At 45.9% G+C, this 15,070-nt stretch overlaps 1 protein-coding gene across 1 annotated transcript; it reads left to right on the top strand.

The window, feature by feature from the left end:
- The first annotated feature begins 7,599 nt into the window (after positions 1-7,599).
- Positions 7,600-15,070, top strand: S100b (S100 calcium binding protein B). The gene is made up of 3 exons (XM_021175126.2): positions 7,600-7,717; positions 10,765-10,910; positions 13,672-15,070. Exons 2-3 carry the CDS (start codon positions 10,773-10,775, stop codon positions 13,810-13,812), a joined length of 279 nt encoding a protein of 92 aa, XP_021030785.1. The 5' UTR covers positions 7,600-7,717; positions 10,765-10,772; the 3' UTR covers positions 13,813-15,070.

A 15,070-nucleotide genomic window follows, 5' to 3' on the forward strand; every position in this document is an offset into this window, starting at 1 on the left:
CCCGGCACACAGACTGAAAGTGAAGCTATTGAAGTGAGGGCGGCTAAGCAAACATGTGACCTTTGTTATGAAGGCAGCAGGTGGCTTCTCTCTGGGAGAGTCAGCAGGCACTGGTGACTCTGATCCTTGGAGGATCCGAGTTTGTTTTAAAAGCTCCAATTACATAAAACCTGTCTTTGTCTGCCTCTGTGTGCTATGGCTCATCTAGAGGAAGCCCCCACACAGACAGGAAGCAGAAGGCAATGCTGTTCCAATGGGGAATGATGCCAGCCAGGGCCATGCGGGTATGACCCATGAGCTGAATTTAGAAATGTACAAAAAATCCTACTCAAGAAATCTTGAAGAATACTTCAATAGGTAAAGATTATATTAGTTAAATAAGCGACATAAAAATATTACATAAATACAATCAAAGTACATTATGTGCATGTACAAAAATGTCACAATGAAATCCATTGTATATAATTCGTATATGCTAATATACATCCTAAAAATTACATAAAATACATTCAGAAACACAATAATAACTAGTTTAAAATTCTGTGCGTGTTAACATGTCACGAAAATATACCAACGCACTCAGAGTTATTCCTTTAAACTTTATTGACCTTATTTTTTAGAGACAGTGTCTCACTAAGTAGCTCTGGCTGACCTAGAACTCACTCTGTAGGCTAGGCTAGACCAGGCACTCTGTAGGCTAGGCTAGACCAGGCACTCTGTAGGCTAGGCTAGACCAGGCTGGCTCTGAACTCACAGAGATCCACCTGCCTCGGCCTCCTGCATGCTGGGATTAAAAACATACACCACCCCGCCCAGCCGGCTACTTTAAATTTTAATCCCAAAGTCATTTGATTACATTCTCATTTTTCATTCATATTAACACTCGTTTGCACTGTTAGATTCTAGTAATTTTTTATTTAAATCTCTAAAGAAGGCCAACTTCTTCCCAGTTCCTGCCTTTTTTTCTTTTTTTTCTTTTTTTTCTTTTTGAGCTACATCAAAATCAAACTGTGGAAGTCTCAGTTTCCATCAACCCAGCAATCAATTGTTCACTTGGAAGGGTGCAGCTGACCGCTGCATGAGGTTCTGGAACCAGAGCATCCTACCAAAAGCGGGCAAAGCCACAATACTGTGTGACTGTGTGAAGAATAAAGTTTCCCATTCCGTTAAAAGAAAAACAAACAAACCAGATCGTTGAGCCTGAGGGTTTTTTCAACCTTAAGTTTGCCATGATTGGACAGCGTCTCCCAGAATTTTTTTGTTTGTTTTATGTTTTAAGAGTATAATTCAAACAGAAGCAGAGGAGTTTCACTAAGGCACAGTGCAGCTTGCCTTTCGATGGCTTCCACAGTATTGGCTCCAATATTTCTCTCACACTTTGAGAACTTTTATGAGTACCAAGAACACGAGGTGCAGCAACGGCTCACAAGGCAGCTTCATGTGACTGTGCCTTGTGCACACACACACCCACCTCCCCTGTCTCCAGAACTTAAGACGGTTCAGACACAAAGACAAAATCAATAGTCCTGTTGTTCTTGCTCCGGGCCCTTTTGTTGCCCTGGCTCTGTGGGTTCAGATAGAAGAAATGAAGAAACCGCAGGACCCTGCTTTCTGCTCCAGGCCGCTGGCTGCTCCTTTGTTCTTCTGGAAGGGTTTACTGACTTCCGAATGAAAACAAATGTTTTAGTGGGATGTGGTGTGGAGCAAAAAGAATAAACGGTGATACATGTTTACATGTGAGAAGACTCACATTCTATAACAATTTGCCAAAGTGTGTGGGGGTTGGGGGTGTATTCCTGGACTCACAACACTCAAATTGGGCCAATGACTCCGGGTGTGTCTGGCTCAGGAGGACGCTACTGTTATTTGTCCCTCTTTGCTTTCCCTGACTGAGGTGTCTAGATGGTCCCCGAGGTTCCGGGTTAATGACCATCCAGTGAGCGCACCAGGCACTTCATGCTGCATGTACGTCTGTGCCACTACATTGCACACGTGTAAATCCGTTTACTACTCAAGCAAACCCAAGTGGTAGCATGAGTAATCCGAGTCCAGCTCTGAGATGCTGTGGCTTGCCAGGCTGGGCAGTGGCTTCGTGCTGGTCCCGCTGGGTAGAAAGGCAGTTGGCTCTTGTGCTGACGCTGCTGGCTCTGCACACAGGAGGTTTTTGTCTTGTCCCCCACTTCCTTTAGAACACAGGTCCCCATTCTCTCCACCATGATCATCAGGCACTGTAACCAGCCTCATGAGCAGCTTGGTGGCGGGGCCTTTGTACGAGAAAACAATACTGTCTTTTCCTCCCGAGAATAGCAAGCCAGGGTAACCTCTTCTTCCAACTGAGCATATTCAGGAGCTAACTGTGTAGGGATGGGGCAGAAGGGAGGGTTGCTCTAAGACACCAGAAACAATAGTGGCAAAGGTGGCCGAGGCTCTGGGTATCCAAAGGAAGCTGCCTGCTGACCCAAGTCAACCATCTCGGTGGAAAATGCTGGCCCAGGAGGCAAAGTCTCTTTTCCAACATGTCAGACCTGGACTCTGTAGTCTGGGTATCTGAAGCCAACTTCCCCAATTCCCTGGGTCAGTATGGCCTCACTACCCAATCAGAGGTCATATGGGTTCCTTTGGCATCCATACATGTTGCAAAGCAAAGTGGGATTTGAACCTTCCTCATCATCTCCCAAACATCCCCCAAGTACCACAGACTGAACTGTGGGTTGGCTCTCAACAGTCCATGAGCGCGTGCATGGGACAACTCTGCTACGAGACAGCAATGCTCGATGGTCACTTTCTGCCCAATGCTTGCCGGTCACTTCCTGCTTGTCATTTCTCTACTTCTTGGCAAACACCTATGGTGAGTTTGGTTAGATCTCTAGCTTCTGGTTGGCACTTGGGCTCTTTGGCAATTTATGTAGCTGAAAAATAACATTTCCTTTACAAATGGGCTCTTTGGGTTTGCAATGTTTTCTTAGACGTGTTTGGGGAACTTTATATATTCAAAAAGCAACTTCACTGGTGGTTTCATGCCTGCCACATAAGACCTCAGAGTCATCCCTCAATCCACACAAGTGAGATGTAGAGCAATCAGAAACCACAGCTCCTCCAGACCCATCAAAGACATGAGGCTCAGGCAGAACAGGCATTGCAGAAAATGGCGACTTGGTGGTTAGGGGTTAGGGGGCTGGGACAAGGAGGCATGAACCACCACTGATGACCTCCCTCCTGGAAGCTTGCTGTGGAGAAGCCTGTGAGACAAAGGCTCAAGGGGACAATGGTAAGAACACAAAGCCCAGAGACATAGGCGAGCATGCTTGTCTGTGAGGGTTGGGGCCAGGGTCTAACCAGGCCACGGCCTCTTCCCGTCTGTGAATCTCTAGGCCTCTAACAGACTCCCCAGGTCCCCAGATTCCAGGAGTTGAGCAGGTGCCAGCCATAATTCTCATTTCCAAGGATGTGGTGGACAGAACACCAGACTTGAAGACATCAGAAGAGCTACCAGCAGCAGCATATTCCCCACCATATATATATATATATATATATAATGGGGCCTTTTAATAACCATGCCTCTCCTCCCTACCTTGTCAGAGCTATGCATTTCCTTCTGTAGAATTCAGGACACACACACTGGTCTCCATCACCTGGGGGTGGGGGGTGGGGGTATCTCACTACAGGAGTGCACTATGGTATATTCAGCACCTATATGAGATGAAGCCTCCCTTCCTCTGAAACCTATAAGGGGCCCCCATCACGGTGCCATATTGGCCCTGCTATGCTGTGTCCATCTTTGGTGTTATTAACTATTCTAATAAATCTCTTGTATGTAGCATTAATAACTAATCTCTTGCCTATAGCATTAATAAGTATGCTGATAAATATCTAACTCAGAAGGAGAATCTACCTCAGTGCCACTGGTACCCCAATCGTAAGCTCTCTCAGTGTCTTCTGACTTACATGGGCGGCAATTTGCCAGATACTCTTGTTTTCCTTGATAACCTTGGCTGAGGCAAACACAGGTTCTTCTATTTCAGCCTTAATGACTAATATTAACTGTCCGATCACATATTCCATACAATGCCATAAATATATATTCATATACACATTTATATAGATATAATTATATACACATACATTTATATAGGTATGATTGTATTATATACCATACACTAACTACCATCCCTTGGAACTAGAGTTACAGCTGATTGTGAGCCACTCAATGTGGGTGCTGGGAACTGAAATGAGGTCCTCTATAAGCATTACAAATGTTTATTCACTGAGCTATCTTTCCAACACACACACACATACACACCTGATACAGAATAGTTACAAAGAGTTAAAGATGTTTCAAAGAGGCCTAAGTTGCTAAAAGGCTAAAGCTAGGAAATGGAAACAAATGAAGTCTCTAAGGGGTATGATAACAACCCCGCTGGAGATCCATGGGCAAGCACAGCTACTGCTATTGTGCAACCCTGAGTCCCGCTGCAGAGGCAAAGGAGCAGGGCCAGGGCCAGACAAAGCAACAGCATGTATTGCAGGTCTAGGGGGTGGGCAGGAAAGCAGACAAAGAACAATTTGAGTAGGTCATGCCAAAAGCAGGCGCTAGAGAGGCTGAAGGCTAAGATAACGGGAAGCCACCTGGGATGTCAATAGCCCATACTCTAAAGTGTAATGGGAAGGACTAGGTAAGACCTGAGCTCTTGTATAGTTTTTGAAAGGCTTTGGTATGTGGGGATGAGGGGTGGGGGTGGGGGGTGTTTGTGTGGTGTGTGTGTGTGTGTGTGTGTTTGTGTGGTGTGTGTGTGGTGTATGTTTGTGTGTTTGTGTGGTGTGTGTGTGTTTGTGGTGTGTGAGTGTGTATGCAAGAACACAAGTATACTGCCTATTGAGCTGAATCCCCTGAAACAATAGTTATAATTGATTGTGAGTCACCCAATGTGGTGCTGGGAACTGAAATCAGGCTCTCTATAAACACTGTGACTTTTATTCTCTGAGTTATATCATTCCAACATATTTGTGGTTTTTTTGTTTTGTTTTGTTTTGTTTTTTGGGTTTTTTCTTTGTTTTTGTTTTTTGTTTTTTGTTTTTTGTTTTAAGCCCAGTTTGTTATCTGTTTTCTATTCTCAACGACTTTAGTATTTGGATATACTTTCATTCTAGGTGATTAAGACTATAAAGTTGTCAAAAAAACTAACTTTAAAAAAAAAATGTTAAGGGTGGCTTGGCTGTGGCAGTGTGCCTTTAATCCCAACACTTGGGAAGCAGAGGTGGGTTGATCTCTGTGAGTTCCAGATGAACCTGGTCTACAAAGCGAGTTCCTGGACTGCCAAGGCCACACAGAAAAACCCTGTCTCAAAACACCTAAATAAATATAAACAATAAGTAAAGAAAGAAAAATATAATAAAATGTTAAGGCCAGTTCCAGGGCAATCGATACAATCTGTAACTTACTTTCACTCCGTCTGCTGCCCGCATTCTCTGTAACTGGTATTTTCTGCCAGGGACCCTTAGGATCTCTACTTTCCTTCCAGTGGTAGCCATGTTGGTGTCCCTGCCTCATTTCTGTCTGGGAGCCTCAGAGGATCTCGGCTACTCTCACTGGGCTGTAGGGACTGCTTTTATGTCTCCTACTTCAGGTCTCCGGCTGCCAGACCTCGGCGGCCCATCTTGCTCTCTGTCACTTCATTTTCCTGAGTGTGTCTTCTTTCCAGGATGTAGAATTCTTTGTCTATTACACAGGACCCAGAGATGACCACCCTCACCCAAGACTCCTGTAACATTTGCAGGGGCTTGTCTGGGATTTGAAGATCAACACACACAGAGACACACACACACACACACACACACACACACACACACACACAGAGTAGAGTTTGAAGATCTCTACTTAAAGTCAGTGTTACTGATTGAAAAATGGCCAGAGAGGGGTTAGAGATGCCTTGATCGTCCAGTACCCTGAGCAACCTCACAAAGTGAGGTAACCTTCCCAGTCATGATTATCATGGTCTCCCTGAGTCTCCCTTTTATTGTCTACTGGGGACTAAGAAGAGTAGGGGACCTAATCTTTGGGAACCAGTGGCTTTGATCTCATGTAGATAAATGGTGAGTTGCCCCCTGTAATAGGGAGGAACCAGAGTAGGAGTTTATACCTCTGCCCCAAAGCTAAGAGACACTGCCCCCTTTCCTCAAGGAAAGGTTATACTCCCAGGTGGAGAAGCTTTACTCGAGCCCTAACATGTCTAGTCAACCTCTTGGTCTCTGTGATATTTGGGTGTCTTTTGTCATGTAGCTCTTCCCACAGACACTCAGAACACGAGGGGCAAAGGGACGTGTGACTAAGCTATCCTCTCTTGCTTGGTCAGCTTGGGCCATTGCTTCTGTGTGATTTGTCAAAAGGACTGCTCACTTCTTTTTTTATTTTTAATATTTTTATTACATATTTTCCTCAATTACATTTCCAATGCTATCCCAAAAGTCCCCCATACCCTCCCCCCCCCACTTCCCTACCCATCTCTTCCCATTTTTTTGGCCCTGGCATTCCCCTGTACTGGGGCATATAAAGTTTGCGTGTCCAATGGGCCTCTCTTTCCAGTGATCTTTAGATACATATGCAGCTAGAGTCAGACTGCTCACTTCTGATTTCTTTTTTTTATTTTTATTTTTTAAAAAGATATTATGTATACAATGTTCTGCTTGCATGTACACCTGTACACTAGAAGGGGCACTAGACCTCATTATAGATGATTGTGAGCCACCATGTGGTTGCTGGGAATTGAACTCAGGACCTCTGAAAAGCAGCCAGTGCTCTTAACCTCTGAGCCATCTATCCAGCCCAACTGCTCATTTCTGGGCAAGAGCGCACAATTGATGCCATTTGAAGCTCAGGTGTAGTGTTGCTGAAGATAGGCAGTTAGGAACACAAGACTGCTTCCTGGGGTCATTTTGTGCCTTAACAAGAGGTGCAACATTTCTTTCCGATGCAAAAAGAGCACAGCACAGGACAGGCATTTCTGGCTCTGACAACTCATAACCTTTGACCAGGGTAGGGAGAGAGAGCCCCAAGACAAGAGCTGGCAGGTCTTTCCCTAGGCGCAACAAGTACTAAGTATGTAACTAACTTACTGCATGCTGGTCCCTGAGAATACAGGGCTCAAAGAGGAGTCTGGGGGTAAACACTACCCAGCATCACCAGCCCCAGCCTGGCATACCTGCAGGAGGGGACCAGGAAGCTGGCAGACAAGCAAGATGTTCAAGAGGCCTCCTTAGAAGCCAGTCAGGGCCACACAGTCTCCAGCACTCAGCATGAGAAGTTTCCAGTTCTTGGCTGCAGACCTGCTGTTTAAATCAATTCACCCACGTTGTCTCTCTCCTCTTCCCAACCCCAGCCTTGCCTTTGGAACTGGGCCAATATTCATGTAATACATTTAAAAGGTACAGAGAAGCTGACTCTACACTTCCTACCCAACAGACCCGTATTCTTTCTAGATCAAGTCCAGTTGTGGCTGCCCAGTGGATCCCCAGGGTACCACTCAATGGGGCCCTGTATGCAGGCCTGGGTGTCTAACTCCTCCCTACCCTTGGCCCCCATTGGCAGCCTCAGCCTGCAGTGGACTGCGCCAAGCCCACACCCAGTTCTCTCTGGAGGAAGAATAAGAAGCTGTTCTGTCTACACTCCTGTTACTCGGACACTGAAGCCAGAGAGGACTCCAGCAGCAAAGGTGACCAGGAGGTGAGAAAGCCACTGACAGGACCCAAGAGAAAACCTGCTTTTTTCTTTCCTCAGAGGGTGAGGGGTGACAGGGATAGAATGGGAACTGAGCTTTAAGAATTTTTTTAAGAGACCTTTGGGGACGTTTGGTGGCATTTCAGAGCTGCTGATTAGGCTGCCCTTACTGTTTCCTTGTGACTTCGGTTGACACTGACTATGCAGCGTCTATGTTACAGCGGGGGATTGTCTTTGGTTTTGTTTTCATTAAGCCAGGGAAACCTTAGGTCATGGTTAGAGCTTCAGAATGACTACCGGTGTTTTCGGAGATGCGCACAGTGCTTCTTCTCTGAGTCCTAAGGGAAGGATTTCCTTGCCTGGAATAGGGTTACCCCAAATCTCCAACCGCAGCTCCCCTTTCTTCATGGCAACTTTTCCCGGGGTCCCTGGAGCACCCCTGTGAGCTTTTCCAGTTTTCCTATTCGAAACGCCAAGAGCTACATCTCCAGACACTGCTCAAAAAAGAAAAATCCAAAGCAGTTGAATCTTTTCAAATCATTATGAATTGGGACAGAGAAATGAAGGTTTGGGGGTGGCTCCTGACTTTCCTGTCATCCCTCCTAGGGAAGGGCGGTCTCTGTGGGGACCCCTCACCTTACAGGCAGTGCCATCCCAAGAAGCTCTAGCCCTGTGTTTCTTTATAAAGACTAATCCGTTTGTCTTAGAAGGCAGACAACAAACCAATGCTTCCTTAGTTGAAAGAATAGGGAGATTTTTGAATTTTTAATATAGTTATGAAAAAATAAAATTTTATGGAGTTTTTGTTTTGTTTTTTAGCCTATGGGATATGGTGTTTCACTATTTATTTTTAAGTCTTAGTCCTTATCCACAAAAAGATCATTTAGCTCTCCCTCCCCCAGCTGTTAGGACTTTGAGCAGTATCAGTATGACACAGAGTCTCTGAAGACTTTGTTTTTAAATCAATAACTGTGCTGGGTATGAGCCAACCCTTGGGAGAGTAGAGACAAGGAGATCATTATTTAGAAGAGAATCTGGGGACAGTGAGACCCCATCTCAATCTAAAAAGGAAAAAAAGGGCAGATAATTCTGTGCCTGTCCTCCCGGCCCCTCTCCTCCCTCCCCTCCCCATGGGACTAAACATATTTTCTTTCATAAAAAACAGACAAACAAAAACAGTAACCGGGGCTGTTAAGATGGCTCAGCCCAGCATCCACATGGAATTACTGACTGTAATTCCAGTTCCCAGTGATCTAACACCTTCTTCTGGCCTCTGCGGGCAGGCACCAGGCATGCACGCTACAGAGACATACCTATAGGCAAAACACCCAGACACATGGGATTTTCTTTTAGCTAAAAGACCAACAGTAACTAAAAACTCAAGTTAAGAGACTAAGAGAGAATATTCCATTTTGTCTATCTGGGTTGTTCTCCTTATATGAGGTACTTCAGGTGTCTTTGGAAAACATGAACAAACCAAAGAACCAGAGAGCCAATACAGGACAAAAACCTTCGTTTCTTTTGGGAGATCCTTAATAAAAATGTAAAAAGCTATGAAAGTTGTATTCTAAAATGTAACATGTTCAACCTGGAAATGACTTTTGAACCTTTGTTTAATTATGACAGTGCAGGTTCTGGTTTAAGGATCAGAACTCGAGGCTAGGAGCTGCCGAGTGTCTCTGCCTAAGAGGCTGGTTCTAAAATGATCCCAGAGCCACCCTTAATGGCTTAATGTTAATGAAGTCCCTCAGATAATCTAGTGGCCCTCCCCAAATCCCCGGGCTGTGGCTGTGGCATCAGGTGCCCACTGCAAAGGCTGTTTGCTTCTCTTAGGCATGCATGCCTGTTCACAAAGAAGCTACTGTACTCTGAGGCCAGGCCAATGAAGCAAGCACAGAACTCGGGGCTGGGCCTCCGTCTCCCTGTCAGGATGCCAGGAGAACCATATGACCTTGGAGTATGTGTTTCTGCAAGGTCACTTCACTGGTAGTTTTCAAAAACTTGGTACAGGAATTTTACAGTCTTTATTTATTTTTTATTTTTTTGGTTTGTCCCCCATCCCCCCCCCAAAAAAACCTCACTCATATTTTTATTTAAACATCTTAAACTAATATATTAATTCAAATGAAAATAAGCTCTTTGTTAGGGTTTTTATTACTAAGATGAACACCATAACCAAAAAGCAAGTTGGGGAGGAAGGGCCATTCAGCTTTGGCTTCCATCACAGATCATCATCATAGGGATTCAGGACAGGAACTCAAGCAGGGCAGGATCCCGAGGGCAGGAGCTGATGATGCAGAGGCCATGGAGGGATGCTGCTTACTGGCTTGCTCAGCCTGCTTTCTTATAGAACCCAGGACCACCAGCCCAGGGATGGCACCACCCACAATGGGCTCAGCCCTCCCTCATGGATCACTACTGAAGAAAATGCCCTAGAGCTGGATCTTATGAGGGCATTTTTCTTAATTGAGGTTCCTGTCTCTGAGAAAGGACTTTAGCTTGTGTCAAGCTGATATAAAACTAGCCAGAACATTCTTAATCTTGTTCCTCAGAATCTTTTGGAAGTACCTGCATTTTTCCTCCTAACCCCTGATATTATTGCTGTATGAGGATGCTGTTTACTGCATTTTAAAAATTGTTCACTGATACTCATATGTGTGTGTGTGTGTGTGTGTGTGTACAGGTAGATATTTACTTGTTACTAGTCATCTTAGTGTCTTTCTTAAATCCATCAGCTGATGGTATATCCTGGAGACCTCTGGGATTGGTGGTAGCCACCAGGAAGACATTCCCTAATGCTTTGTGTTAGCATCTTTGCTAGTTTCTCATTGGCCAAACCCAACCAGAAGCCAATGGTCTTGGAAACTTTGCTCTGTGGCCCGTGGGGACATAGAAGGGACAGGGTGGGCCTGGGCAAAAGAGGACGAACCCTGGTCAGCGTGGATCCCAGCCTCTCCCTGGTAGGCCTCTTTACCCCTCATCTGAGCTGAGGCCTGAGAACAACGTATCAAAGAACAGGGTAGAAAACATGAAAACGTATCCTTCCTCTGCAGCTCCCGGGATGTCCGAGCTGGAGAAGGCCATGGTTGCCCTCATTGATGTCTTCCACCAGTACTCTGGGCGAGAGGGCGACAAGCACAAGCTGAAGAAATCAGAACTGAAGGAGCTCATGAACAACGAGCTCTCTCACTTCCTGGAGGTAAGCCGTATGAGACCATCTCTGAGCTGCACTAGAAATGGTCCTTATGTCTGTTCCTGTCTCTGGATACCCTGAGTTGCTTCTGGATATTCGTTTGAATGGCTAAGCCCTCGGAGTATGAGCTCAGAGGGGCTGTTTCTGTCCCTTGAATCTAAGGATCCATGGGTAAGGGCAGCAGAAGAGAACAGTAAGCCACTCACAAGTGACACTTAGGATACGTCAGCACGCATCTATAGTCCTTGTACTTCAAAGGTGGAAGCAGGAAGCCAGCCTGGGCCATACAGGGATAACATCTCTCGAAACAGAACAAGGCCGGTGAGAACGCTTAGCAGGTAAATGCACCTGCCACCAAGCCTGATGAGCTGAGTTTGACTGCTGGGATCTACACGGCAAGACCAATTCCATGTGTGTACCATGGTGTGAATATACGTAGGCATGTACACACACACACACACACACACACAGACACACAGACACTTTTTTTCAAAGCATGAGAAGTTTCGGGAGGGGAAGAAATCTTTTTGCTTTGTCTAGCTGTCTGGTATTTCCTACAAAGAAATATCAGAAATTAAATAAACATTTAATGATCACTCAATAATTCAATATTTGAGATACAGGGCCTCACAAAGCACCCAACCTAGCATGCCCACGAGTGAATACTTGCCCGAGGCGAGGAAGGGCTCCCAAGAGCATATGACATCAGGGCCTAAGTTTAGTTTGGAGTCCACTTAGGGAGTTGCAGAAGAGTTCCTGGCAAGCTGCTCATCTTTGGGCACTTAATATTCTGGTAGTAAAAACACTCACTTCCTTACCCACTGTCTCCTCTGCCCTTGAATCAGCTTATTCTCGTTTCTACTGCCTACAAACCAAGTGCTCCCGTGGAGGTGAACTGTGATCCAACTGCCACCCAGTGCTCCCTTGGTCCCCTAAACCAAGGCTCACAGCACGCCTTGAACAATATGGAAATGCTGGTGGCATACAATGAATGTGCCCTGCCACCGAGAGCGCCCTTGGGTCACAGAGGAAAACCAGTCAGTGTTGGATCAAGTGCCAAGCCTGGGTGTAACTTGGGCACAGCCATGTCACATGGTAACAGGAAACCACACTCCAAGTTAACTGGGCACGTTGACTGGATGTCTGGCTGAGGTTGTCCTTTCTCCCATGTAGGCAAATTAATTGATGTGTAGAAAGGCAGTGGGCTTGTGGGCTTCTGGAGAAAATTTCCAATGGGATTTGGGGATTAACTCCTCAGGCATTCAGATATCGGGTGACAGGAACTCCGTATGCAGAGGCAGTTATAGTCCCATGCACTCTGCCTTTTGACTTAACAGAAGAGTCTGAATCTCTTCATCTTTCAAGAGGACTACACCGGGATGAGGTGGGCGGGTCAGGCTCTTCACATTTAGTGAAATCCCAGTTGATAACAGTTTAAGATATTTGCTACACCTATGATTTTATAACAGGAAAAAATTAGCCAGTAACGGCACATCTATAACTGATAACTCATGTACGATATCAAAATATCGTGCATGTTTGCTGGCCTGGTTCAACAAAAGCACTGGAGAAAATCAACTTGAAGGAGAGAAGGCTTATTGACTTATTTGGTTGGTTTTTGTTTTCTAATACAGGGTTTCTCTGCAAAGCCCTGGCTGTCCTGGAACTCACTCTGTAGAGCAGACTGGCCTCGAAGTCAGAGATCCACCTGCCTCTGCCTCCTGAGTGCTGGGATTAGAGGTGTGCGCCACCACAGCCAGGCAGGAAAGATTTATTTTGGCTCCTAATTTCAGCTAATCAGGCTCCACTGTTTGGGGGCCTTTGAGGCAGACCACCCCAGTGAGGACAAAGAAACAAAGGAAGGGGCATGGCTCAGTGATGCAGCTTCCTCCCACTCTGCCTGCCTCCAAAGGTTCTATCATCTCCCTGTGATGCCACAGATTAGCACCAAGTCTCCTACATATCAGCCTCTGGAGGCCATGTAGGTTCGAAATCAAAGCACCTGTGTTGCAACTGGGAGAACTACACTGCCCCCACCTATCATTTGGGAGATGTTTAAAAGCCCCAGTGAGCCCCTGGGAATCACCATCTTTTACATGGGAATCTTTGAAGCAGTTGGCTTGCCCACAGTGCTCTCCTGTCAGGGAGGTGGGGGGAGGTGTTAACTGAAACAGTCTGTCATGAAAACCTAAGCTCAGAGCCTGTACTCTTCTCACGGGTGTTTTGGGGCCTGCAACTGCTGGGGCATCCTTTAGGAGCTGGACTGTTCACATGCTTTGTGCATCAGTTGGTAGGAACAGCCTTACCATTCACCTGGCTCTGGCATCAGAACTGTCAGGGAAAAAGCCGATGACACTTAGGAAGTTACTCATGAAGAAAAAGAACAAACAGCAGCTCTGACACACCACCCACAAGTGTCATTTTAGTAAATGCTAGGATCCACGAGGCTCCCAAACACAGACGCTCAGGAGCGGGAGTTCATTTCTCTCACGTCACTGGCCCAGGCTGTCTGTTACTTCTTCATCTTTCCCCTGTTCTGAAGTAATCCAGGTCGCACCAGACCAAAGGAAAGAGGAGAACAGACTGCTTGCTCTCCACGTCCCTGTGGCTGACTGTCCCTGCGCACAGAAGGCTGTCAGGATGTCTCATTTCCTGAATCGGGACTGTTTCTGACGCAAATCAATCGGCCTGGTACTTTTAATAGCACTCTGACGGCTCCGTCTTATATCTAGAAAGATCACCCCCGCTCTCTCTTTTTCTCTCTTAGGAAATCAAGGAGCAGGAAGTGGTGGACAAAGTGATGGAGACGCTGGATGAAGATGGGGATGGGGAGTGTGACTTCCAGGAGTTCATGGCCTTCGTCGCCATGGTGACCACAGCCTGCCATGAGTTCTTTGAACATGAGTGAGACCAAAACAAAACAAAACAAAACAAAAAGTAGCTGAGCTGTTCCTGCAACAGAATGAGGGTCACAAGAAGAGACACAGCAAAGGCTCGTGGTGGGCTCCAAGGAGCTGGGCTCTCTAGACACATGTAACTACTTAGGAAGCTTGCTTTGCTTTGGGAATGAAACTCCAACCCCCTTCCCAGGGGCTGCTTTAAGTTAGCGCATCATGATTTCTGCTAGGCTAGGCATTCCTGTGAGCTGACTGGTCCCGGGAACTGTTGGTAAGGGTCACTTAGGGGATGAGATCAACGCTCTGTGGATAAAACACGTGTTACTGACCACCATGCCCCTGTAGAAGGGTCACCTGTAAGAATCAAGGCAGACTACCAACGGTACTTCCGTCAGTCAGCTTTCTTAGATGTATGCTTCCCATACATCTACAGACCCACAGCTAGATCCGCTGCCACCCAAAGAGGCTGCTCATCCTTACACCTGCTTGCCATCTGCCTGCGTAAATGATGCTCCAGAAAGTAGACAGACTGATCGCCTACACCCTCCCCCAGCTCAGAGGAGCACAGCCACACTTAAGTCTCTTCTTCCACAGTGTGCAGTGATTCGTTACAAAGTAAATATTCAACGCCAACAGTTTTAACTGGGGAAACAATTAGATCTCACAAACTAAGTATGGACATTCTAACTCAAGACGGAGAATCAAAATTCTGCTCGCAGACTTCTCCTTTCAGGATGATAGCTTTGTTCCTGGAGGATTCGGACAGAGGAGGGAATGGCCGAGTCTTTTTCTAGTTAGTTGTATCTTCTTTGCTCCCTCTGCTGTCCATAATGTGAGTGGCCGTGGAAGTTGAGATTCCATGGGAATGGGATTCCTGATGGGGAATGAAGGGTCTCTGAGGTGTGTCCTTTAGCTGCTGGGAGCCATGTCTGACCTGCTGGTGCCTAGGGCCTGCTTAACCCTTGGTGAGGCTGAGAGTCGAGGACTGTGGGAAGCTGGACTCGAGGCTTTCTAACTTGCATATTCAAATAGCAACGTTTCAAATAATCCAAGTTACATTTAAATAAAAACCGCATTGCAAATATTAAAAATTCGTTCTAGGAGAATTCTAAATTACCGTTACCCATCTCTATTTTGTTTTGTTTTGTTTTTAAGAGAAGAGACTTAGAAGTTCATTAAGTCAACTGAACAATGCCCTCGCATAAAATAAAAACCTTGTGAAAATTCTCCATCACCACTGAAGAAGAAATAAATATAAAGCACTTATGA

The sequence above is a fragment of the Mus caroli genome, chromosome 10 (assembly GCF_900094665.2).
Source record: "Mus caroli chromosome 10, CAROLI_EIJ_v1.1, whole genome shotgun sequence".
NCBI lineage: Eukaryota > Metazoa > Chordata > Mammalia > Rodentia > Muridae > Mus > Mus caroli.